The sequence below is a fragment of the Oryctolagus cuniculus genome, chromosome 14 (genome assembly GCF_051225735.1).
Source record: "Oryctolagus cuniculus isolate XC-2025 breed Fujian yellow rabbit chromosome 14, ASM5122573v1, whole genome shotgun sequence".
NCBI lineage: Eukaryota > Metazoa > Chordata > Mammalia > Lagomorpha > Leporidae > Oryctolagus > Oryctolagus cuniculus.
In genome coordinates this window covers 2,520,661-2,546,952 of record NC_142880.1, presented here as the reverse complement: position 1 = coordinate 2,546,952, position 26,292 = coordinate 2,520,661, and the positions used below count along the sequence as shown (strand labels likewise).

Genomic DNA, 26,292 nt, shown 5'->3' with positions numbered 1-26,292 from the left:
CAGCCCATGGCAGGTGGTGGTGTCGTGGACAGCTGTAGTCACAGCTGTGATCTCGTAGCACTTAGCAGGAATGAGGGGGCAGTGGACTCTGGGGTCAGCTGAGGGCCCATGGCCTGACCAGAGGTTGTGGCTGAGGCGCCATGTGCCCCAGGCGCCTGGCGTGTCTCCCCCAGGAGCCAGGACCCTGGGTTCTCACAGCTGTCCGACCTTTGGATGTTTGCTATTAGTTTAGAAGTCTTGGATAGGTCACCTGAGGTCTCTGAGCCTCGGATTGGAACCTGGCGAGAAGCTGGAGAAACTGGGAGTGGAAGGTGGGGGCGGGCAGCAGGAGGTGGGCCTCGTGCTGTCACTCCCGTCCGGCCACGGCAGCCTCAGCGCGCGAGGGACCCCGCAGGCCTGGCTCAGAAGTCCGGCGTCCTCGGAGAGCGCCTGCAGCCTCAGGCCGCAGGGCAGGGGCAGAGGCTGCGTGGTGGCCTCCGCGGGTCCCCTGGGAGTCAGGGTTGAAGAAAGCGCCCACGAGTCTTGGGGTGCCGGAGCCTCCGCTGCAGCCCTGAGCTCCCTCTGCTGCAGCAGAATTTGGATTCAGAAATGAGGCTTCCCCTTGGGTGGGGTAGAGGGAGAGTACGCGAGGGGGCTGCTTTCTGCTGGTCTCCAGGATGGGGGCGCCCCTGCAGGTGCCGTGTGTGTGGCCTTGCCGGCCAAGGGAGGGCGGGAGGGTGCGGACGAGTCCTGGTGCCGAGCTCTGGCTCCCTGCCTGCACCCTGCACTGGGGGCTGGGGAGCAGTAAGATCTTTCTAACTGGGTGACGGGGGGATGCACCTGCAGTCAGTGCCTGAGCATAGATCTCACTCCTCATGAATAAACATCAGGTAGCAGGGACCAGGGTGCGTGTGTGCGCTAAGAAAGCCTCCCACTTCTGACCGTCCTGGACTAACTGGGCCCTGCGGGTCGGGGGCGGGAGCTGGCCAGAGGGGTTGCCATGGCAGCCAGGCCCCTGGGAGGAAGCTGGCTGGGGGTGGGATCTGGGGCACGGTCCATGTGCACAGGGTCCTAGGGAGGAGGCGCTGGCGTCTGGGACCTGAGGGCAGAGCTGAGGCCCTGGCCTGCGGGGGCTGAGCTCCTGCGCTGCCCACAGCAGGCAGTGCAGGGCCGAGGATGGTCGTCACTCCAGGCCGTGAGGGAGGGGAGGCAGGCAGCGTGGGAAATTCCACCAGGTGCCTTTTTTTCATTGTTCACTTGACACAGAGAACGAGGGAGAGAGCTGGCCCACGGATTCACTCCTGCAGCGGCTGGGGAGGTGGCGCTGAAGCCGGGAGCCAGGAACTCCATCCAGGTCCCCCACGTGGGTGGCAGGGGACCAGCTGCGGAGTCATCACCAGGGCCTCCAGGGGCGAGGGGGGGTCTTGACCGGGGCACCGCCACGTGGGACGCGGAGGGCAGCCCTGGGCGCTCAGCTGCCCGTCCCCTCCCGCCCTGCACTCAGCTTTGACAGGAGCTCACGCGAGGTGAGCGGCTGCCATGTTGAGGTTCTGACGCGGTGGTGTCACACTTCTCATTATGTGCTGTGGCCTGGTTGTGCAGATGCGAGTGTGGTGGGTGCGGGGACAGACCCGGTGCAGCCCAGCCCTGGGCATGTGACTGTGGCCAAGTTCTGACACAGCAGCGCAGGCGTTGCCAGGAGAGGAGCCTGGGCGTCGCCACCACCAGGAGGGAACCCTGGGAGAAATTGGAAATGTCCAGGAGGCGGGCACAGGCGTCCTTTGGGGGAGAACAGCTGAGGGGCTGTGGCTCAGGGCGGGGGGGGGGGGGGGCAGCAGCCCCTGCAGCTCTGTGTAGCCCTGTTTTGCCAGAACCAGACGCTTGGTCCGGAAGAGAAACCCTGAGGACAGAGGCCCCCACGGCGCCCTGTGCGATGGCCTCACTGCCACACAGGCGCGCAGCTGGCAGGGAAGCCACTTCCTGGACCCCAGTCCTGTCCTCCCTTCCCCCTCCATGGAGACCCCCAGGAGCACCCTGCGGGCCCAGGCCTCCCGTCGTGTCAGCCCTCGGCCCACAGCGCCCCTGCTTTCCTACAAGGAGGGGCTGCAGGGTGCCTGGGCTGGGAGAGCCCCACCACGCGCACCCCAGAGCAGGCATGCAGCCGGCCCGCCCCTCCAGCGTCACCGCCTCCTGGGGCTTTCCCTCGGCTCTGCCCTCGGGCCCCAGGCTGTGCCTGGTATCACACAGATGGCCCCTGGCATTGCCTGTCTTCCTCTCTCAACCCTGAGACAGGGCCTGGAGGCTCGTGGGAGGGGTGGCCCATCGGATCAGCTGGTCCTGGGGGTTATGGGAACCAGGTCAGGTGGGGACGGCTTGGCCGAGTTCTGTTCCTCCTCCCGGAGCAGAGCGTGTGGGCTTGGGCACACAGCTCCCGGCCTTGCCCACGCCGGCAGAGAGAAGGGGAGCCGTGCTCTGTCCACTTCCCGGGGAGTGGGGCCGGGGGTCCAGCCCTGACAGCCTCCTTGCCGAGCGCCAGCTCATGGTGTTGGGGAGACAGACGCTCTGTCCAGCGACCCACGCGTGCCATGCCCCCCGCCCACAGTGGCCCTGCTGCCCACTGTGCCTCACTGCCCCGTGTCCATCACCGTCTTGCAACGCAGCTTTCTCATACGGTTTAAGTTACCCTAGTGCCTGATGGGACAGAGCCGCAGTTGTTTAAGATCTGTGCAGTTAAGGCTTGACACGCGGGGCTCCCCATTGTATCCTGACTCAGGGGTGCTCCCCAAATGGCCACGATGGTCAGGGCTGGCCAAGCCTGGGTCTCCCTCAAGGGTGCGGGGGCCCAAGCACTTGGGTGGTCCTCCCCTGCTTTCCCAGGCCATTAGCAGGGAGCTGGATCGGAAGTGGGGCAGCCAGGACTCGAACTGGGGGCTCATACGGGTGACGCAGGCGGTGGCTTAGCCTGCTTGCCACTGTGCCGCTGGTCGTCTGCTCTTTTAAATCTGATGTGATCTGATGGTCAGAGACCTGCCTTGGAAGTGTCTCCTTACCTTCTAACAGCTTCCTGGCTTTCAGTCTCACATTTTTCTAAAATACTTTTCATTCTAGCAACGTCCTGTTGAGCGGTGAACCGGAGCGCCCTGGGTTGATTACGGCAGCTCAGCTCCAGGCGAACAGGACGGCGCTGCCCTGCACTGGAGTTGTCTCCCTTTCTCTGGCTTCCGGAAGCTTGCTGTGCAGGCAGACTCTGTCTGCGAGGAGCTGAAGGCGGGGGGCGGCGCTCCTGGAGGAGCCGCTGCGGTCACAGGGCGGCCGTGATTCACGCCGGCTCTGTTAGAAACCCCCGCCTTGCACAAGCCCCTGACTCAGTCCGTCAGCTGACGGCGCTCCCTGGAACGCTCCGACATTGCGAAAAGTCAGGGCCGCTTTCCGGAATCCTGACTTCCCGCCCTGAGTCTTTCCCAGCTGGGGGCCCGGCGTCTCTGGTGCCTGTGGGGCTGCAGACAGCAGCCTGGGCCACTCTGCTCGTGGGCTTCAGTGCTCTGCCTTGGCTGGACTCAGGGCTGTGCCTCCCGGTCAGTGTGGCGCCGGGAGGAGGGGCTGATTGTCCCTGTTGAGTGGCGGTCGGTGGTCGGGCTCTTTTGATGGCAGTCAGAGCCGCACAGTAGCGGGATTTGGGCAGTGCACAGCCTTCCCGTTAGCTGCTGTGCAGTGGACCTGGCCCTTGGAGACCTGTCTCACAGACTGAGGGACAGGAGGCGGGCCCAGTGCTCAGTCCCCTGGAATTAAAGTGACCCCCGGTGGTGGGGCGGCCTGTGCCACCCAGGGCAGCTGCCCTCACCGTTCCTGTGCCCGTTGGGCCTTTCTTGGGGGGAAAGATAAATGTGTGTGCGTGTGCGTGTGCGTGAGAGAGCGAGCGAGCGCGCGCGAGATGCAGGCTGTATGTAGAGCTGCCCCAAAGCCTGGCCTTTGGGATCGCTTCCTGGTTTCCACACAGAGCCGAGCTGCAGACACAGGAACTGGGTGCGTTTGTTTCTCCGTCTCCAAGGAGCCTGCCCCGAGCTGACGCTGCGGGCGGGATGGGAGAGCCCGAGTGACTCACCGAGCACCGGCCGAGCGCGGTGCAGCGGCACTGGGTGGGAGGCTCCCGGGACCGGAGCTCAGCTCGCGGGCTTCCTCGGGTCAGCTGTGTGTGTGCCGCCCGCTGGGCACCTGCCTGGGGCCAGTGTGTTGCTTCTCTAACCTGGTGGTGAGTGTGTCTGTCCTGATGGCCCTGGAAGGCGAAGGCCGCCTGGGTGCCTGGGATCTGGCGCCGGCGCCTCGGGGCTGGCGCAGAGCGGTTCGTAGGCTGCAGTCGCCGCAGCGTCCAGCTGCTGGGCCTGGGTCAGCGCAAGCCGGCGAGGACGGGTTTCCACTGCACTTGTCTGGGCCTCGTCCCCAGAGCCGGTGGCAGTGGTGACGTCTGCCGTTGAGGGTCGCCATCACCGGAAGTCAGAGTTGGCATGATTGTTCCCAGCAGCTGCTGGATGAGGTCCCCTGCTGTCTCCTGGACCACGGCTGGGGCGCCCATTGCCTTGTGGCACCCGTGGCCCGCTGATGGCTCCCAAACCCAGCACTGGGTTCTGCCTTCTGTGCCCGTGGCCACCGCTGGCAGGCTGGTGGAGCCAGCAGAAAGGGGCCAGCGACCCTCGTGGGACAGCCCCAGTGGGGGGCTCCGACCGCTGCCCCCGCAGACTCAGTGGCAGTAGCGAGTGGTCCGAGCACACAGTCACCCTCCTTTGCGGCTGGGCCGTGTGACCTGTCCCTCGGGACTCCGCCCCTCCCCCCCCTTTCCCAAGACATCGTCCTGGGAGTCCATGGGTTCTCCTTGACTGTGCCCGCCCTCCCCGTGCCGGGATCCTGTCCCCTGTGCTCCCGCTGTTTTCCATCCAGTTGTTTCCCTTCTGTTCTTGCTGCCCTCCGTCCCAGAGGGGTTAAACAAGGTGATTTCCTTGTCGGGATTCACGGTGCTCGGGAGCCCACTCGTCCGGCCGCTGAGCCCGAGCCCCAGACCTCTGTCGCTGCTCCATTCTGTCTCCCACAGCCCTGGCCGTTACCATTGCTGCCCCTCAGCGCGTGCTCACTGTGCCAGGCTCCCCACGTGGCACCTCGGGATCAGCACGCAGGAGCGGGCGGCAGAGTCCCCACGTCAGCCGGGGAAACTGAGGCATGCAGAGGCCGGCCGCTGTAGGTGGGGACCAGGACTTGGCGGTCTGAGTGCAGACCCTGGGCCTCGACCACTGCAGGTGGACAGCTCCCGGAGCAGAGCTGTACTTGCCACCCGCGCCCAAAGCCCTTTCACGGTGGAAGCCGGGAGACCGCCCCTGCTGGACGTGCCCAGTTCCCCGGAGTGGCCCACCAGCAGCGAGTCCCCGGCCCCCGTGTGGGAGGTGCCGCGGCTGAGACACCAGGAGCCGAGGACGGCTGCCACGCGGTCATCCCCGCAGACACACGCGGCCTCGGCAACACGGCCTGAACCGTGAATCGTTGAATTCATCAACAGAACTTCCTGTGCCCGTCTGCCAAGGCGAGCGCGTGCCGGGGTCACCGGGGAGCACCCCCGCGGTGTCCTCCCAGGCCCTCTTCAGGCTGCACCCACAGAAACCCTGCAGTGGGGCCACTGGGGCCGTGGCCTCGTTTGGGTCCCCTGAGTGGGGTGCAGCTCCGGGGCCCCCACAGAGCGCACGTGAGAGCGAGGCCGGGAGCGGTTCCCAGGAAGCCGCGCCTCTGTGTCTGCGTCCAGTCGTGCACTCAGCCCCGGGCCCTGCTGGAGCCTCCTGTTCTGCACCCCGTGGAATAGTGGCGCTCAGTGGCAGGGCCTCCACAGCCCCGGGCCCTGCTGGAGCCTCCTGTTCTGCACCCCATGGAATCGTGGCGCTCGGTGCCAGGGCCCCCACAGCCCCGGGCCCTGCTGGAGCGGCTGGGCCCCTCCTGTTCTGCACCCCGTGGAATCGTGGCGCTTGGTGCCAGGACCCCCACAGCCCCGGGCCCTGCTGGAGCGGCTGGGCCCCTCCTGTTCTGCACCCCGTGGAATAGTGGTGCTCGGTGCCAGGGCCCCCACAGCCCCGGGCCCTGCTGGAGCGGCTGGGCCCCTCCTGTTCTGCACCCCGTGGAATTGTGGCGCTCGGTGCCAGCCAGGCCTCTGCAGCCCCGGGCCCTGCTCTTCCTGCTTCTGCTTTCGAGAAGGGTGAGGTGAACGAGAAGGGGATTCTTGGTGCTGGGAGGAACGGCGAGGGCCGTCATGCGGCTGGAGGTAGCTTCTGCCTTCGTCCTGCTGGGGTCTGCGGCCCTGGGCTGTCTGGGTGGGCGTGGCTGGGCCTGCGCACAGGGCACCGCCCACAGATGGCCGCCATTGGGGCCCAGGCCCGGAAGCCAGCAGGGGCGGAGCTGGGCACGTGCTGTTGTGTGCTGTTCCTGTCACCCTTGCTGTGCACGTAGAGTGACTCCGCTGACCACCAAGGGAGGGTCTCCCCAGAAACTCCCCGGCCTGTGCCGTCGCGGTCGTCATGGCGGGCAGATCCCAGTTGAGGGTTTTTTGTGTTTGTTCTTTAGTTTCACCTCGTCCATGATCTCACTGATGATAGCAAATACAACCAGGAGCCACTGGAGTCGGCACCCGCCGCACAGCCTCCTCACCGGGAGTGCGGGGCTTCACACCTCATCCGAATCGCTTGGTTGATTACAAGACATCTCGTTAGATCCATAACAAAGATACCCCTTGGGAGCACGTGCCCTGGGTGGATGCAGGTCAGCTCCCCACAGCTTGGGCCAGTGGGCTGTCTCTGCTCGCCATGCCCGGCTGGTGGGAGGGGCTGTGCCAATGAAGCCCTGCGTCCCGGGTCACATGACTGAGGGCAAGGGTTAGGAGCCCCCTAAAGGGGTTTCCTGGGTCCCTCCTGAGCGCCGGGCCTGCAGTGACTTCATCCAGGCTGAGGTGTGGATAGCATGGCCTCTCCTGCCCACTAGGACCCCAGGGGCATCAGGGGTCAGGCGGGGGATGCCTGAGCCGGGGCCTCTCCTGCCCGCTAGGACCCCAGGGGCATCAGGGGTCAGGCAGGGGATGGCTGAGCTGGGGCCGCTCCTGCCCGCTAGGACCCCAGGGGCATCAGGGTGCAGACATAGGGGATGCCTGAGCCGGGGCCGCTCCGGGTGCAGCTGGATCTGAGAGCACCCCTCCCTCCCCCAGCGTGCATGCCTGTGGAACCTGCGCTTCACCCCATCGGTCTGTGATCAGAATTCAATCCCACACATCAGGGGAATTCCTCTGGTTAATGAATGAAGAAAGTTTGAACCTGAGCACAGTTCTGAAGTCGGCGTTCTCATTAGGGAGAGTGGTGGCTTCCCCTCTGGCTGTGAAATCGTAGGGATGCACTGGCATGGACGCAGCTCACGGACCTGTGAGTCTCCCGTCACATACGGGCGTGCGTTCCTCATCACGCCGTGCTGCACGGCTCTTAAATCCCAGAGAAATAAGGCATCAGGGAGGCTGTCCGTCAGACACCGCACTGGAAGGCGCTGGCTGGGGACGGCCCCTGCGTGTTTTGCCCCTGGGCGGCTATGTGTCCCAACATGAAGGCGAGGCCCTGTTGAGGTCCTTCTCAGAGCACGTGGCTTTCAGAAGCGCGGGAAGTGGACACAGCAGAGGCGTGGCTCCGAGCCGAGCGTGGCAGGGAGTGGCCCTGGCCCTGCACAGCCGGCACCGGGCAGCGCGGCATGAACGGGGCTCGTTCGGTCGCTGGCTGAGCTGGGGCTCTGCTCTGCGTCGTCGCACGTCCTTTCCTGGTTCCTTGCTCTCTGTGGCCCCAGCGAGGCCACGGGGAGGTGGTGGCTGTGGCGTCAGGGCCCGGGGTGAATCGCGGCTGCCTCCGTGGCTTGGAGACTGGAGCTCTCTGGCAGGTCAGGAGCGGTTCCCAGATGATGTATTGCCGTGATGGCATTGCTGCACACCCGGCGGAGGCCGGGAGCTTTGGGATGCGCCGTCGCCGTTCTTTAACCACGCGTGTGTTTCCAGGTTAACGTTTTGTCTGCCACCGATCGCAGAATGTGTGCAATGATACCACAGCATGTTGCTCTGAGAAGGGAGGTCCTTGCACTTGCAGACAGCGTCCCTTCTCGGTGCTGAGCGCCCGCCCTGACCAGAATGTGGAGGGCGTGGGGCGTGCGGGTCCCTCTCGTAGGCATGCACACGTGTGCAGACAGACACCAGTGCTGAGGGAGCCCCATGGGAGGCACACACACATGACACACATGTGCAGATGGAACTGCCGACGCTGAGGGTGGAGCTATAGAGACACACGTGTGCACACGTGTGCAGGTGGCACCACCACATGCCTCCCAGGGCGGTGCAGTTACACAGTGTCCCCACAGAGGATCCGCACTGGACACGTGTGATCGGAACCTAAAGCAGCCTTCAGTTTGACGTTGCTGCCTGGAACCCAGGGTAGGGAATGGGCCTGAGGGACATCCTGAGGACACAGACACATCCAGGCTGTCCTTGTGAGACACCTGGCTTAGAACCTTCTAGAAGACAGCGTCGGGGAGTGGGGCGGAGCAGAGACTGCTCTCGAGTAGGGGAAGCCCTGCGTGTGGACCGAGCTTTGGCTGTGTGGGGGTGATGGCCACTTCTGCCGGGGGTGTGAACTTGCTGTGGGTAGGTAGGACAACGCCCTTACTGTTAGAAGGTATATGCTGTGGTCTTGAGGGGTCAAGTTCATTGTCACATGGCCCAGAAACAACATGGTGTGGGAATGTGTGTGTTGCAGATGGACAGACGGGAAGACGCTACCAAGTGCTCGTGTGCGCAGGGTCGTGGGGTGCTCACCCTCTGCTCCCGCCCACCGTCCTGAAAGCCGGAGCCCTGCTGGGTACACAGGTGGCCACGTGCCAGCTGGCCAGGCTGGGGTGGGGTAGGGAGGGTGTTGGCTCCTGGAAGCGCCTTGGACTCATGCCCTCACCCTTTCCATCTGCCTGTCTGAGTGGATGAGACCTTTGTTCTCGGGTGTCTGGCTGGCCAGCGGGCCTGGCGTGACCTCACATCTTTCCTTGCCTTCTAATCTACAGCGGGATTAGAAGCGTGGCCTCGGCTCCTAGAATCTCTCGGTGGACACACGCCTGGCCCTGCCGCAGTGCCCGGCTCAGCCCCGTCTCCGTGCACATGGTCACGCACAGGCACCCTGACAGTGCAGGGCCTGGTCCCCAGCCAGCACCGTGTGCGAAAGCAGTGCCCTGGGGGTGTCTCAGCACATGGGTGCCACGGCTGAGCCAGCACTCATGACGCCTTTCGGCCCTTAGCAGACGGCCTTTTGCGGTGTCCCGGTGGCAGCTGGAGCTGGGCGCTGGCTTCCCTCTCCCAGCGTCCCGCCCTGCTCACCACAGCCGTCCCGGTAGCCCTTGTGGGCCGGACACCGCCTCGGGCAGTCGTGCAGAGGGGCCACAAGGCTGGACGTCTTCATCCTGGCTGACCCTGACAGGGCCCCTGTCTGAGGGGCCGGGCGGGGGAGCACCTGCGGGGCGGATGGGGGCGATGCGGCAGACCAGGCGGCACTTGCCGTCAGCAGTCAGCCAGGTGGTCCCGCGCGACCCCTGTGAGTAAGCCCACGGAAGTCGTGACCTCTCTCAGACGGGATCTGTGTACAGACACGGGTGCCAGGTGGTGCGGGCGGCAGCGCTCTGCGTGCTTCCTAGGGACCCAGCCCTCACCGGAGGCCCCCGCAGGCCTCTAGAGCCCTGCGCCGCGCGGCTTCTGGAGCTCGTGGAGTGCCAGTGACCAGTGCAGAACCCAGGGCGGCTCAGCCAGGGCGCGCGCTCCTGCCCCGGGCCTGGCACCTGAGAGAAGCAGGAGTCCCGGGCCTGTGGTTGGGGTCCCGGGGCGGGCCTGCGCCTGCACAGGGCCAGTGGTCCCACGCGTGCGCCTGGTGCAGGCCCACAGCCGCTCACGCCCTCTGCTCTGTCCCCACAGGTGAGGCCCGTGCATGCCGCCCGCTGCCCCGGCCGCCACTCGGGAGGAGCGCCGCGGAGCCCTGAGCCCGGCCGGGAGCCCGCCATGTGTCCCGTCATCGTCACCTGCCGCTCCATGCTCTGGACGCTCCTGAGCATCGTGGTGGCCTTCGCGGAGCTGATCGCCTTCATGAGCGCGGACTGGCTGATCGGGAAGGCGCGGAGCCGCGGCGGGGCCGAGCCGCCAGGCCCGGGTGCCCTGGAGCGCCCGCACCCGACGCTGGGCCTGTACACGCGCTGCATCCGCAACCCGGGCGTGCAGCAGGTGCCGCGCGACACGCTGTGCGGGCCCTACGCTGAGAGCTTCGGCGAGATCGCCAGCGGCTTCTGGCAGGCCACGGCCATCTTCCTGGCTGCCGGCATCTTCGTGCTGTGCGCGGTGGCGCTGGTGTCGGTCTTCTCCATGTGCGTGCAGAGCGTCATGAAGAAGAGCATCTTCAACGTGTGTGGCCTGCTGCAGGGCATCGCAGGTAGGTGCCGGGCCCGTCCCACGGCCTCCCTCCTGGCCACAGCCGCTCCGCTCTGGGCGCCAGGCTCCTGGCGCCTGTTGCGGGAGCTCCTGGTTTTTGCTTTCCCCGTTAAGCTGTGGTTCCCATCCGTGCGCCCGGGTGCCAGCCAGGGAGGGCTGTGCCAGGCCCCCAGCAGGCAGCAGCCTGCTGGTGCTGCCGGCTCTCCACCCCTGCCTGCGAGCTCTGGGCCGACAGGAGCGGCTGGGGAGGAGTCAGCCCGCGCAGGGAGGAGTCAGCCCGCGCGGCTCTGTGCTCCCCGCTGCCCGGGTGTGCGCTGGCTGCTGCCGTTTGCGCCCTGTTCTCTGCGCTCACATCAGAAGTTAAGCGAATGCTGCCTTCTGGGAATTTCTCACCCAGGGCAAACGGATGGAAAGCAGGGGCTCCTTCCAGGGGCGGCAGAGGAAGCCCTCGCCCTGCGCTTGCTGGCTTTGGCCCTGGGCTGGCACACGGCACTGCGCATGGCAGACAGACTCCGTGCCACGCTGCACAACGTCTTGGGGGGGGAGGGGTGGACCCTGACCTCCACTGGGAGCCTTAGTCATGTCAGCTTTAGCTGGAGAGGGGGTGGCCACAGGTGAGCGGCTGCTGGGGCTGCGCGCAGGGAGGGTCGGCGCCGAGCCTGGTGTCCAGCCCGCGGCGCTCGGCTCCCGGCCACAGCGCCAGAGAAGCCGAGCCTCCCGATGTCAGAGTGTCCTCCGTGAAGTCAGGTAGGCTCTGCTGCTGCAGTGAGACAGAGCCAGGACACGCGGCTGAGCAGCCAGGCTGAGGGCCCCTGGACCCGAGAGGCGCCTGGTGGCCTCGTCTGCCCTCACCTGTGGTTCTGCACATTGGCTCTGTGGGCCTGGGCGGCGTGCCGTGCGGTGAGACGCCTGCTCCGTCCCCTAGGGATGCTCAGCTTGGGCTGCCTCCGCGGGCGGGCTGTTTCCCGGCCGCGCTCAGTCCGGAGCAGTGCCGCGAAGGCGCTCCCTGGCGCCGTGATGCGGCCAGCGGGTCCGGCGTTGCTCTGTTGCCCGCCAGGGCCACGGCGTTGGCTTCTGCACGCGGCTCAGTGCGTCGTGCAGGGACCGCTGCGCACCCTCGTGAGCGTTGCCGACTGCCCTCCCGGGGAAGAAGGCCTAAGCAGGGGGACGGGCCACAGGCTTGGGCGCGCCTGCCGGTGACCCGGTCACCCGAGTGGTGCCGGAGTGTGGGCTTTCTCGAAGGGCTTTCAGCTTCCTCGCGTGCTCCTGCCGCGGCATCTCGGAGACTCCAGGGTCACTCAGGTTTCAGCTGGCCAGAGGCAGAGGCTGCTGGACGGACTGGCCGCCCTGCTCTCCAGGGAGCACTGCCCCGAGGGCCAGCCCTGAAACCAGAGACGTGGGCCCTCCGTCCCGGGGGAGGGCCACGCTCCCAGGGCCGCCCGCGGACGCGGCAGCTGTGGCTGAGCTGGTGTCTGTCAGCCAAGCCCTGGCCTTGGCTGAGCATGCTGGTGCCCCATCCCCTCCCGGTCTGACAAGGGAACAAATGGTGATGGAGGCGGCTCTGGCCAGGCCACAGAGGATTCTTCATGACGAGGCTGGGGCCAGGCTGGTTTTTGTGCGGTGGGACTGAGCGAGGCGCAGCAAACTGAGCGCGCGTTCCTGTGCTGGACGGAATTCTCCAGGCCAGACGGGCCCCCGCGGTCTGTCAAGAAAACAAGTTGCTGATGTCTTGATATTGATTGTACAAATCGCGTGTGAGAGAATGGAAGCCCCAAATCCACACTCACAGCGACCCATGGTTAAGTTCACCTGGACCAGAGTTGGTGTTCACGGCGAGACCTCACACGAAGCCAGGCCGACAGCTCCTGCACGTGGTGCCGCTGCCCTGGAGCTCAGCACTGGCGGCCACAGATGGGCTCAGGCCTGCCCTGCCCCAAGTGCTGGCCCCCTCGTCGTTCAGTGAGCACAGAGACCACGGCCAGGCCGCAGTCAGGCAGTGTGAACGCAGGGCTGGCCCGGCGGCCCTGGCGAGGCCGGGTGGGTGCCGTGCGCGCCCCTGCCTGGTACTCGGGCATCTTTCTCAGCCCTCAGAAGCCCGGTGCTGTGTTCCAGCTGAACCTGGGCCCACGGCACAGGACACTCCCGGGTCCCTCCTGGCCGGCTGTCGGGGCTGCTGGGTGCAGGCCCGGCCCCTCGCTCCTGTCTCCAGGGGACGGTGTCCTCTCATTGGCATTTTTAATTTTTTTTTTTTTTTTGACAGGCAGAGTGGACAGTGAGAGAGAGAGACAAAGGTCTTCCTTTGCCGTTGGTTCACCCTCCAATGGCCGCCGCGGCCGGCGCGCTGCGGCCGGCGCGCTGCGGCCGGCGCACCACGCTGATCCGATGGCAGGAGCCAGGAGCCAGGTGCTTTTCCTGGTCTCCCATGGGGTGCAGGGCCCAAGCACCTGGGCCATCCTCCACTGCACTCCCTGGCCACAGCAGAGGGCTGGCCTGGAAGAGGGGCAACCGGGACAGAATCCGGTGCCCCGACCGGGACTAGAACCCGGTGTGCCGGCGCCGCTAGGCGGAGGATTAGCCTAGTGAGCCGCGGCGCCGGCCTCTCATTGGCATTTGACAACCCCAGGAGACAGCCGTGGACTGGTCACACGGCCTCTGGAGGCAGCACGGGGTCTGCGTCACGGGGGCTTCTCGGACTCCCCAGCGACGTCCCTCTAGGGGCAGCTGCACCACGTGCAGGAGGTGTCAGCCTGGTGAGAACGTGGCTGGGCCGTGGCCGGGGCGGAGGCACCCATGGGTTCACATCCTCCTGGGCCGTGTTAGGACAGCTGGGTTGCCGGCCAGCAGGGTGGTGCCAGGCCGGCTGAGGCTGTGACCGGGCTGTAATCCACCGTGAAACCATAGCATGCACGGACCCAGGTCACCGCGGGTTTTTGGAAACTCACGTAGGGCTCGCTCAGACGTCTGTGGGATCCCCAGTGCCTCACGTTTGGGACAGAAGCCGCGGAAATGAGCTCAGGGTTTGGCTCCCTGGCGCTGGCTGGCCTGGTCCCCGTGGGGTGCCATGTGGGAGGCCAGCGCGTGCGCTTCCCTCGCAGAGGGAGACACTGAAGGGGGAGGGGGTGTGCGAGCAGACAGGCTTGGGGTCGGCCCTGCGCCTAAATCACAGTGCGTGCGGGGTCCAGTCCTGTGGACTCGGGGGTCTTCCCACCGCGCTTCCTCAGGGTCGGGCATCGGGAGGTGAGCTGCTCGCCGAGTACGCGAAGCTCAGGTTCCCACTGAGCTCGTGGGAAGCGCCGTCGGGCTCAGCTGGCCTGGGGGCGTTCCGACAGCGGCAGCATCACGCCTTCCAGAACTCCCGGGAGCCACTGGCACGGGAGCGGGCGCGCAGCTGGGGCAGGCTTGCTGGCCCACAGGGGAACCGCATCTCCCCGTGGGCTGCTTGTCCACATGACCCGAGGCACCAGGCCGCTCCTGGTCGGTGGCCGCTGTGACTGCCGGGCGTCTCCTCGGGGCCTGGCGCCCTTCCTCCGCCGGCTGGCGCATGTCATCTGGAGAATTCCATGGATGCGGCCCCGGCGGCCTCCCCCGCCCCCTGCAGAGCATCTTCCCTGCCAGTGTGACACCACAGGCGCCTTGTGGTCACAAGTGGGGTGCCCTTAGGTTCCCCTGGGGACATGGGGTGTGCGTTAATACCAGCTTCTTTATACAACGGTTGCACCTGTCTGTGGCAGCCACCCCCTCCCCCTCCCCCTCCTTCCCCTCCTCCTTCCCCTCCTCCCCCTCCCCCTCCTTCCCCTCCTCCCCCTTCCCCTCCCCCTCTTCCTCCTTCCCCCCCTCCTCCTCCACCCCGACCCCAGAACATGCTGTTGAAACATGTTACCCCGTGGACCACGTGCTCAGCAGACACTGGCTGCAGCCCACTCTCGGCGACACTGTGGCCAGCGAGCCCTCTGACCGAGCAGGTACCAAATGTCCAGGTGGGGCCCGGCCTAGCTTGCATGCAGACTCTTGAACCTTGCACGTGAGATGCAATGGAAACAAGTTTGGAGCTGGGTCCCAGGGAGCCGGAAGACTCGGGAGCCTCCTTAGCCCGTAGGGGGTCGTGTGTACAGCGAACAGGCGTCCGAGCACGGTGTCCCCATCTTACCACAGGGACCTTCCACGCACACTCGCACGCACGCACGCACACCCCTTGCCCTTCACAAGGTCACAAGAGCAGTGGCCGCGGCCCTGGCACGAGGCAGTCATTCCATGCCAGGGTTCCTCCCAGTCCAGGGCGGACACAGGAAGAACAGGGGGAAGACTGCAGACAGCGCCGCGTGTGCAGTGGCCCTTTATCCGCAGACTGCTCTCGTCATGCCGTGTTGAAACACTCCTGGAGCTGATGGTTATTTTCAGTGTGTTTCTGGCTACGGTAGCTCGGGGGTGCATCGGGAAGCGTGAGCCCCACTGTTCTAGAACACAAGCCCCTCGGGCTGCGGGCTGCCGTCTCAGGGACGCCCCAGTCGTCGGCGAGAGCTTGCTGTGTACCTAGCAGGTGCGTGGGCACGGTTCCGACACCAGCATCAGTCTGTGCCTGCCCGGTGCGAATGTAGGGTGCTTGGGAAAGAATACGGACTCAGAACCGCGCAGCCTCCATCCGGACGCGGTTCTGCCCTCCCAGGGAGTGAGGTCAGGCTTGATGGAACCGACATCCAAACACTTGGTGGGAGGAATCCGTAAGTGACCTTCAGAGACCTCCAACCAGAATAGTGATTGCCCAGGTACAGACGAAGAGAAAGCAGGACTCCCGGTGCCGCCCCCGCATCGGTGCTGCAGCCGGGGGCCTCCCTCGGCACCAGCAGGGCAGCAGGCTCAGGCCGCTGCCGGGCAGCCTCGGGCCGGCTCACACAGAGCCAGAACCTTCCAGTCACAGGAAGCGCTCTTGCCACCAACCTGGTGCCTGAAGTTGTCAGAACCACGGTTCCCTGAGAGGCGGTGCAGGGACAAGCAGGGGTCACTAAACCCACCGCCCACACAGGGCGTGGTGTCTGTGGACAGCGCCGAGGCGGAGGCGGGATTCCATGTGGTCCCCAGGCACCCAGGTCTCAGAGCAGGGACTCGCTTTTAAGCTGACGGCGTGGCTTCGAGGCGCTCACTGGTCCCGTGGGTTTTGTGCCTGGTTTTAGACTTCGGCTCACACCGGTGCTCCCTGTGCTGAGCGAGCCTCTCGCTGCCGGCCTGCTGGCTGGTTGTCTCTCCAGAAGTGGCCAAGCACAGAGCAGCGACACTTGAGAAAGGAGGCAGCTTCGCTCCCTGCGTGGACGAGGGGTGTGGACGGATTTCTGTGTCCTGCTGCTCGGGTTCCTTGGCTGGGAGACGAGCCTGCTCCGTGGGAGCTGTGCAGCCTCCCGGCCTTCCTCACTCGGGGCGGCGCTCGTCTTCTGCACGCTGGCTCCCCCAGGAGCGACGAAGCCACTTGCTGAGCACACGCCTGTCACCCCCCTCGCCCCGGCAGGCATTTGGTGTTTTGAGCCCCTGTGGATCCAGAGCAAAGTGGCTCCAGCCCTGGCACTCGTCAGCGGTGCCGCCTTACTTAACCTTATCTGTCCAACGCAGGCAGTGACGGCACCGGCTTCACGGGCCAGCTGAGGACCGAGTGTAAGGTGCGTCATGGCGACTGTGGCTGCTGTCACGGGGTCCTCGGAGCATTTGCTCTGCAAACTCCAACTTCCCAGTGTCGGTTGTGAGGGTAGAAAATCGGTGAGGGTGTTGGTGACCTCAACTCGCTTCCTCTCTACTTGGAAACTGCCATTTTTCCCATGGAAGATCTTTTTGGAAGTTTCTGGAACTAAGCGAAGACTAACCAGCAGTGCCACGTGGAGTGTGGAGCTGGGATGGAGCTGAGACACAGACGCCAGGGCGGGGAACACGTGCTCACCGGGCAGGAGTCCCCGTGGGCCGCGTGGGCCCGGAAGCAGTGACCCCTGTCCTGGGGCAGGTCATGTGACAAGACACGGGTTTCACTGTCAGCGTTGTGCAGTGTTTCACATCATTGGCTCGCTGTTCCCATTTAGCTTTTAAGGTTCCTGCCCGTGACATTCTCTGAGAACTGTGTCGTGGTGAGTCGGTCGCTTCCCTCTCCCGTGGGGTACAGTGGCCTTGCCCATGACACGGCCCAGGTTCAGGCCCTGACCAGGGCGAGGGAGCATATTGCAGAAGCAGGGGTACGGCCTGATGGTGGGACATCGTGGGAGAGAACGTCCCCCTGCAGAAGTAGTAGGGACGGCCACGACGACCTGCGGCTTCAGCAAGGACAACTGGGGACAGGTGACCGGGCAGAGGGCGAGGGAAGTGAGGACGCACGCAAGGCCGCGCACAGACACAGGCGAGGCTGTGCACAGCAGTGTCCCGTGTCACCGTGCACGGGCCCAGACGTGGCAACTGCTGGGAAGGAGCTGGCCCTCACTGCACTACAGCCCCGCCTCCCAGGCTCGGCGCTGGGGCTGCGCAGTGGCTCTGCCCCCTGCCGCCCTGCCTGGCACCTGCGCGGTGGCTCTGCCCCCTGCCGCCCTGCCTGGCCCCTGCGCGGTGGCTCTGCCCCCTCCTGCCCTGCCTGGCACCTGCGCGGTGGCTCTGCCCCCTGCCGCCCTGCCTGGCCCCTGCGCGGTGGCTCTGCCCCCTCCCGCCCTGCCTGGCCCCTGCGCGGTGGCTCTGCCCCCTGCCGCCCTGCCTGGCCCCTGCGCGGTGGCTCTGCCCCCTCCCGCCCTGCCTGGCCCCTGCGCGGTGGCTCTGCCCCCTCCCGCCCTGCCTGGCCCCTGCGCGGTGGCTCTGCCCCCTGCCGCCCTGCCTGGCCCCTGCGCGGTGGCTCTGCCCCCTCCCGCCCTGCCTGGCCCCTGCGCGGTGGCTCTGCCCCCTCCCGCCCTGCCTGGCCCCTGCGCGGTGGCTCTGCCCCCTCCCGCCCTGCCTGGCACCTGCGCGGTGGCTCTGCCCCCTGCCGCCCTGCCTGGCACCTGCGCGGTGGCTCTGCCCCCTCCCGCCCTGCCTGGCACCTGCGCGGTGGCTCTGACCCTCCCGCCCTGCCTGGCACCTGCGCGGTGGCTCTGCCCCCTCCCGCCCTGCCTGGCACCTGCGCGGTGGCTCTGCCCCCTCCCGCCCTGCCTGGCACCTGCGCGGTGGCTCTGCCCTCTCCCGCCCTGCCTGGCACCTGCGCGGTGGCTCTGCCCTCTCCCGCCCTGCCGCCAGGTTTATGCTTCCCCACATCTCCCTGAACCCAGGCAACATCTGCTAAGGGCATGTCACGCCCGCCACCGCTCCAGGCAGCCGGGACACACAGAACAGACAGCACCGAGTTCCGTGTCCTCACCAAGTGCAGACTCAGGCTGGGCAGCCCGAGAACGAGATATGTAAAGTGTACAGGACATGAGCAGGGGCTGGCGTGATGGCCGAGTGGCCAGCAGAAGGCCGGCGTCCGTGGGAGGACAGGGGGCTGCAGGGCTGTGCGTGAGGGAGTCGGGGAGCAGGCACAGCAGGGGCGGGCGGGCAGGCGGATTGCCATGGGGTCCAGGAGGAAGGAGTGCGATGGTGTTGGCCTGAACGCCCACCTGCGGGGAATGAGGCTGACGGGGTGAGGCACAGATCGGAAGTGGGCAGTGGCACTCGGGAGTTTGGGTTTGTTGAAGTGGGGGTCACACAGGCAGCCGGATGTGCAAATCTCGAGTCCAAAACTCAGAAGACGGCAGCACGAGGCAGTGCTGAGACCACAGGACCAGATAGACAATGGGCGTGAGGTTAGGGAAGGGGTCCCGAGACTGGCTGGGGGCTGGAAGGCTTAGGGAGAACAGCGGAGGGCCAGGAGGAGCCAGACCTGAGAGGCCGCCCCCCACACACGGGGGCAGAGCCCTGCTGAGGCGGGTGCCCCTCCCCACAGCTGATGGCTGAAGCTGTCACCCCTAACGAGCTGGCAGTCCATGCTCTGGCCCAGAATGGGGTGGGGCCCCGGAATCTACGCCCTGGCCTGGCATCAGTGAGATGGTTGCCTGGGTGATGGACCAAGGAGCGTAAGGGGAGGTGGCGGCAGGGACACGTGAACTGAGCTGGTCCCCAAAGATGGGGCCCAAGGCTTAGCCGAGTCCACAGCCCAGACAGGCGGGCAGGGGCTCGGGGCAGGGGGTTCTTACTTCGTTTTTTCGGAGAAGTGCTGGGGAGAGGCAGTGGACGTCTGTCAGCTGCCTCCTGCTGTGTTCCCCGGTGAATGACCTCACTGTGTTGGGGCCGGAAGTTACCTGAGCTCTGACCTTGCACAGCCCCGGCAGCTCTGTCCGCGGTTATGACACAACTGATGTGCCGCCAGAGTCCGTGGAGACGGAGAGCACCGGGGCCTGACGGTCAGTGTGGGAAGTGCGCCGGGAACCCAGCTCTGCCGCCTGCAGTGGGCTCAGCCCGGGAAATGGCTGGAAACGCACCACGTGGCAGAGGGAGGGCGGCGGGAACAGGCAGCAGGGGCGACACGTGGGTGGGACGGGGGATACTGCGGGTGGACGCGTGCCCGAAGGGTGAGAGCAGCAACCCTCCGCCCCTGGAACCGCCACGGCCCTCAGCAGTGGCCCTGCAGGACCGGCACCGGCGGCCGCCCAGACACTGAGGCTGCCTCTGGAGCGCACCCTGGTGGCCGTGCCGAGGGTGGCGTCTCTCCGGTGGCCTGTCCACAGGCGGCCAGCAGCCAAGCACATGGCCTGTCCTCGATTTGCAGGCAGCACAAACAGCTGCCTTCTCTACAGATAGGCCCCAAGTCCCAGATGGGCGCAGCAGTGTCGGCTCATGCAACAGAATTAAAACCACTCACTCCTTTTTTATTTGAAAGCTGGAGAGAGAGGGGCCAGTGCTGTGGTGTAGCAGGTTGGAGCCATGGCGGCGGTGCTGCCATCCCATATGGGCTCCGGTCGAGTCCCAGGTGCTCCACTTCCGATCCAGCTCCCTGCTCATGTGCCAGGGAAAGCAGCAGAGGATGGCCCAAGTCCTTGGGCCCCTGCACTGACATGGGAAACTCGAAAGAAGCTCCTGGCTCTTAGCTTCAGATTGGAGCAGCTCTGGCTACTGCAGCCATCTGGGGAGTGAACCAGCAGATGGAAGACCTCTCTCTCTGTAACTCTTTCAAATTAATAAATCTTTAAAAAAAAAAAAAGTGGAGTTAGAATCTTCCATCCACTGATTCACTCCCCAAATGGCCACAACAGCTGGGCCAGGCCAGAGCCAGGAGCTTCCTCTGAGTCTCCCACGTGGGTGCAGCGGCCCAGGGACTTGGGCCATCTTCCACTGCTTTCCCAGGCACGTCAGCTGGGAGCTGGATCAGAAGTGGAGCAGCCGGGACTTGAACTGGTGCCCACATGGGTGCCAGGGCTGCAGGCTGTGGGGTAACTGGCTGCACCACCACACCTGCCCAGAACCACCCACCTGGTAAATGGGCATCGACAGGGGCAAAAGCGCACAGGCAGACACACGTGCCTCTGTCCTGGCCCTCAGTTTGGAGTGCAGCCAGGGGCGGTCAGGGGGCTACGGGCGACGGGTCCCACAGAGCCTCCCAGGCTGTGACAGGACACAGCCCTGCCCAGGGCCTCCACGTCCGGTCTGTGTTTCATCTCAAAGTCGTGTGCCGACAGTGTGCACGCCTTCACCTTGGGTTCCACCGTATACGACATCCGCATCAGACAGAGGACGGCATTGTCACGTGGAGAGATTGTGATGGTGCCACCGCTGGGTTGTGGGGCACAGTGCGGCGTTTGAGCGCAGGGCACAGGTGACCCCCGCGGGCCGGTTCCTTTTCTTCTCTCTATTGCCGGAGCCTCCCCGCTCCTCTCCCCAGGGCGTCTGCAACGTGCAGCCCTCAGCAGGTGCACTTCTGCCTGCGTGGCAGGTGCCTGGGAGCCAGGCTCTCGTGGTCAGTCTGACTTTACTGCTCCCTTCCACATGGGGGAGAGAATGGTGCTGTCCCTGTGCGCCCGCCTCGTCACCCCTGCTGGTTCAGTCCATTTTGCTACAGGTGTGTGTCTGTGTGTGTCACACTTCCTCTGTCTTCCACCCATCCCATATGGGCTCCAGTTCGAGTCCCAGGTGCTCCACTCCCGATCCAGCTCCCTGCTCATGCGCCAGGGAAATCAGCAGAGGATGGCCCAAGTGGACATCTAGACTGAGCCGTAGTTCAGCTGTTGTGAACAGTGTTGCGGTGAGCACGGAGTGTAGGTCCACTTCCTTCGGATGGACGTAACCAGACGTGGGATCGGAGGGAGCGCCCTGCCGCTGCGCTCCCGCAGTGGGTCTACTGAGGTTGCCAGTGTGCTTTCGTCTCTTGGTAAGAGTCACTCGGGCTGGAACGAGACCTGTGTTTAGATTTGCTGATCCGTGATGACAGTGAGATGAAGCATTTTTTCATACACTCCTTGGCCATTTGTATTTCTTCCTTTGTCCCTTTCTTAATACTTTGTTTTGTAAAATTCCTTACATGTTTTTGATATGAACCCTTACAGTTTTCAAGTATCTTCTCCTGTCCCTATCTGCCGGCTCTTCGCTCCGTTGTCTGTGCTGTGCGGAGACGTCGTGGCTGACGTGATCTCACTTGCCTCCTTTCGCCTCCGCTGCCTGTGCCTCTGGAGTCGTCCAAAGCATGACTGCCTGTACTCACGTCCTGAAGGAGCCATTCTCATGTCTTACATTTGGGTCTTTGATCCATTCTGATTGATTTTTAGAGGGTAAAAGGTTTCAATCTTCCGTGTCTGGCTAATTGGTTTTTCTAACACCATTGGTGGAGAGTCCTCCCTCTCTGCAGTTTGTTTTCGGCTTATCGGTCAGCAAGCAGCTGATCGTAAACGTGCGGGTGGTTCCTGGGGTCTCTGTTCCAGGGGCCCGTGTGTCTGTCCCTGTGCCAGCACCGCGCTGTTTTGGTTTCGGTGGTTCTGCGCTGTATCTTGAAAGCACGTGTGCGGTGCCTGCAGCTCTGTTCTGGTCACTCGGCATTGCTGTGGCTGCAGGGATTTTTACCTTCTGTATGCATTTCTGTAGAAGATGTGGCTGGTATTTTGATGGAGATTGTGTTGCATCTACAGATTGTTTTGGACAGTGCGGACATTTTAATAGTAGTTTCTTTGAATCCATAACTTGGAAAAAAAAAAAAAAACTCCACTTGTTCATGGGGCTTAGAGCTGAAAGTGTTTACTCTATGGGTCTGGACTGAACTGTTTTGACCCAGATAATTATGTGCCTTCGCTTGTCAATCACCTTTTGTTCTCCCACAGGGCATGAAGCAGATTTGGGAACGGTTGGGAAGCACCTGTGGGCCGAGGCGAGTCCGGCATGCGGGTGCAGGGTCAGCGGCGCTGCCTCCTACTGCCAACCCGGGCCTCTCTCGGTGCACCTCGCCGTGGTGCTGGGCTGTCCCCCGCTGTCGCCTGTTGCATGGTTTCGAGCCGGGGTTCAGGAACAGCCCCCAGGCCGGCCTCACAGCTCACACCACAGAGTGGGGGGCGGGGCAGCCATGCACGAGCGCCCCCTGCTCTACCGCACCCTCCAAGCTGGACGATGGCCCGAGCTGGGGCCCACGGGACCCCTCTGTTCTAACGGTGACCCGTGAAGCCAGCTTGGAGGGTGCCCTCGGGGTGTCAAACGCTGTCCCTGAGCTGCCCGTGCCCACTGTGCCCCCCCGCCGGGAGGCTGCACGCAGGGAGTGGGGGAGAACAGCACGTGGAGCCCAGGCTGAGCTGGCAGCCCAGGGTGCCTGTTCCGAGGCCCGGGAGGGAGGCAGGGTCGGGATCAGAACCAAGCGTCCCCTGCCGGGTGGGCGGAGCCGCCCTGCACTCTGCCTCTTTGTGGGGAAGTGAAGACCTCGTGAGGGGACTTCCTCCCCAGGTTTTGCTGGGTCAGCTCTGGGCCCCGCGTCTCTCAGGAGAGGCTTCCGCTAGATAGAGGCCAGGGCCAGGCCCAGGGCGGGGTGGGCTGGCACAGGCTGGCACCTGCTGGTGTGCAGGGGGTGTGGGCCTCGCCTGCACGGCCCCAGCCCCCACACTCGTGAGGCCAGGCAGGGACGGGGCTCTCAGACTCGGGGGACTTATGAGCAGGGACACCACAGGGAAGAACAAAACGGTTAAAGTGACTGGGGTGGGGGGGCAGCAGGACGGAGGCAGAGCTGCTTGGTGACTGCAGGCCAGTCCACTGAAAAGCTTCCAGAGAGAAAATTCTCCTTTCTAACTACACACGTAGATCCAGAATCCGCTGCTCCCGCGGGTGCAGACTCGGGCTAAGAGCCGGCCTCCCGCAGGGACCCCTGCTTCCTGCATGTGGGGGCATCAGGGGGCTCTGCACATCCTCCTGCAGAGAGCAGGCGGTCAGCAGTCCAGCCAGGATCTGCAGGCCGCGTGGTCCGGGGCAGACCGTGGGGGAACGGGCGTGGCCGTGCTCCAGCAGAAGTGACTGAGAAAGCCCCGTTCGGCCTGCAGGCCCCCGTGCGCCACCGCAGGGCCCTGTGCAAATCACCAGGAAGCAAGATGGCGTCTCCAGAGCAGGCCCCCGTGCCTGCAGGCCCTCCTGGGGGAGGAGCTGAGGCCACGCCCAGAGCAGGCGGAGTCGGTGCGGCCGCTGCCCACTGCCGCGCGGGTCTCACCTGCTTTCTCTCCTCCCACAGGACTCTTCCTCATCCTCGGGCTGATACTCTACCCTGCGGGCTGGGGCTGCCAGAAAGCCATAGACTACTGCGGACCTTACGCGTCTGCCTACAAGCCTGGAGACTGCTCCCTGGGCTGGGCCTTCTACACGGCCATCGGCGGCACGGTCCTCACCTTCGTGTGCGCCGTCTTCTCTGCACAGGCCGAGATCGCCACCTCCAGCGACAAAGTCCAGGAAGAGATCGAAGAGGGCAAGACCCTCATCTGCCTGCTCTAGGGCCCTGTCCGCGCTGCGACCTTGGCCTCCAGCCAGCCTCCCCTGCCACAGCCACGTGCACAGCCCCAGGCCTTCCAGGGACGAAGGAGATGCAACCTCCAGCCACGCCAGGCTACCGGACACGAGGGCCGCGGCACGCCGGCGGTCCTCAGCCTTGGCGTGCATGCAGACCCATCACCCTCGGGCTCAGGGCGGCCGTTGTCTGTAACTCGCAGCCTCAGCTGCAGGCCGTTCCCAGCATGCTCCTGTCCCGGCCCCCAACCTGCACGCCGTGAGCATCTCAACCCCAGAGTGATGTCGGGTCGGTGGCTGCATTTCCCTCCGCTCCAGGAAGACCACAGACCACTGGGGCAGGACGTGTGTGGGCGGGCCCCCCGCACGCTGGCTCGTGCTTAGCTAACCAAGCTGGATCAATTCAGCCCTGACTCTTGGAACTTTGGGAATATCAGTGGGGGTGGAGGCAGGCCCTGGGCACTCACCTGAGCATCCCAGTAGAGTCTCGCTCCTGAAGACCAGCGTCCTCTGCCCAGCGACCTGGCCAGCACCCAGCCAGCCGCCCCCGAGCCCAAGTCACATTCTCCTGGGCTTCGGGACGGAATCTGCACGTCCCGCTGCTCCCTGCTTGCTACCCGCGGCGCCCGCCGGCAGCAGGGGGAGAGGAGCAGCCGTGGGGTTGGGTTCCTCCAGGTACAGGTGTGGATTCTGAAAGCAGAGTGGAGGAACGTGAGTCTGCAGCAGCGAAGACGTCATTGCCAAGGAAACATCCCCCAGCCACGACGGGAGCCCGGGCCAAGCTCACGGCGCCTGTCCACAAAGGCTCTGGTGCCACGGGGAGGAAGGACGCGGGGTGTCTCATCCGGCTTCGTGGCTGTCCCAGAACGGGGCGGTCCCGGTGCCCCCGAAGCAGCAGGCACTCAGCCGGGCCAGCCAGGGCCGCGTTCAGGAGGGGAGGAAGTACCGGTCTCGGTTCCCGCGGCGTTCACTTGCGGCTGCAGAATCGTTCCGATTCGGCACTGCTGTGAGCAAGGTGCTGACCAGCTTTCCCGGCCCGCACTGCCCCAGGAGTCCCATCAAAGCTCCCTGACCCTGGAACCAGGCCTGGGGCGGCGGAGGCCACGCTGAACAGAACCTCCCCCCGGGGCAGGCTCGGGCGGGGGCAGGCTCGGGCGGAGCTCCCGTTTCTCCGTCAGCCACGTGCAGGGACGTGGGGTAAACATGGCTTCCCAGCGGCCGAGGAGACCGCCAGGGGCCAGGGCTCCGTCCTCTGAGTCCCTGTGCCGACGCTGACACCGCGGCGGGACGTTGCAGGACGAACAGCCCATTTCCACCACTGGGGAATCGTCCCCGTCTGCGCCCAAGCCCCAGGCAGGTGAAGCCTCCGCTCCTGTGCAGGCGCCGCCCCTGCTGCGTCCCCAAGGCTGAGGCCACCCTGACCGTGCCTGGGAGGACGCACCCCACTGCCAGAACCGAGCCCCGCTGGGGTCAGCGCGTTCATGTCCAGGCTTCGGACACACGCATGCACACACAAGCCCAAACCACTGACCACTGCCCGCGCACAGCACAGCCCCGCTCTGCTTCCAGAGACAGTACGATGACCACTCGGTCCCCCTCGGTCCCCCTGCCGTCAGCGCCTGAGCCAGCCGCCGCGGGACGCCATTCTGGGCCCCAGCCATAACCAGCGCTGCTCCCCGGCCCTGCACGACTGCCGGCATCCACTCGGACCTTTGTGGATCCTTTAAACCTGTGTGCGAATTCAGCGATGCTGCCCGAGTGTGTGCGGCTTTCTGGAGAGTGCTCGGACATCTGTGGTGTACTGATCTCTGGTAGACGTGTACTCTGTAACGTGCCATAGTCTTTTTGTACGTGTAGCGTATTTAAAGTATATATGTATATTACACATACACAGATTTGTGTGAAAGATGTGCAATAACAGGCGTATGTGTGTTGCGTTTTTCGGAAACTGGACAGGAGTCAAAACAGAGATGTTTTGGCAAAGAAGAGTTAAACATTGCTGCCTTCATGAAACTCCTAACGATGCTAATGCTACACAGATCCTACGTGAAGAGGAGACTGGCATGGACCACGCTCCCCTGGGTCTCCATTCGCGTAATCACTAGCTGTATGTGAGCCTGACGCCAGCAGAGCGGGCCAGCTGATGCTCGTCTTTCGTGTGAAATGTGAAGCTTTCCTGCTAGTGTGGTAACTCGTAGCTGGTACATAATCCCTGAGGGCTCTTCTGAGCGTGCCTGTGCAGACCGTGTTAATGCTAGACCACTGCTGAAGGGCTGACCCGACACCTCCTGCGCCGGCAGCGTCCGGCTGAGAACACACCTCGCTGTGGCCGCCGGGAGTCCCTGGGCAGCACTGACGCCCGAGGGCCCAAGGACTGAGCGGCGGGGAGGCCCGGAGCCGGGGCGGGAGGTGCTCTGCAGGAACACGCACCCCCTGAGCCAATGTGAAATGGGACTGACAGCTGTGGACTCCTGAGCCTTCCGACTGGTGGTTCTCCTCGTGTCCTGTAAACCGACCCTGTTCCTTAGCGGGTTAGGTCCCCGTGTACATATATTTCCAGTGTGTTCCTCGCCCCTCCCCCGGTCTGAATTAAACCAAATTTTGCAAATTATTTTTCTTTCCAGTCTGATTATAATGGGTTCAATATGATACGGATAATTTGATAAAACACCTCCCAGTCCAAATATATTTTAAGTATTGTACATCGTATCGGTAAGGAAAAAAGAGATTCAGGTTTTCTCAGCTGTTCTGCTAGTAACCCAGACGGCCCTGCCCAGGTTACCATTAACACCTAATTAAGTGTATTTCTTCCTGGGAGAAACTCGACATAATTATAAACTGGCAGAATCCGCAAGTCAAGCTGGGGAATTACCTTCTTACCTGAAAGACAC

At 64.3% G+C, this 26,292-nt stretch overlaps 1 protein-coding gene across 8 annotated transcripts in view; it reads left to right on the top strand.

Annotated features, from left to right (window-relative positions):
- The window catches only part of LHFPL2 (LHFPL tetraspan subfamily member 2), a 110,792-nt gene extending 84,780 nt beyond the window's left edge, over window positions 1-26,012 (top strand). For 7 of the 8 annotated variants that reach the window (XM_089312906.1, XM_070056314.2, XM_070056315.2 and 4 more), the window contains 2 exons: window positions 9,977-10,484; window positions 23,133-26,012. In XM_089312906.1, coding sequence (XP_089169032.1) covers window positions 10,061-10,484; window positions 23,133-23,389 — 681 coding nt within the window. In that variant the 5' untranslated portion in view covers window positions 9,977-10,060 and the 3' untranslated portion in view covers window positions 23,390-26,012. Of the gene's footprint in view, window positions 1-4,097; window positions 4,229-9,976; window positions 10,485-23,132 lie in introns of those variants that run through there. The other variant, XM_089312907.1, reaches the window with a different exon arrangement.
- The last annotated feature ends 280 nt before the right edge of the window (window positions 26,013-26,292 follow it).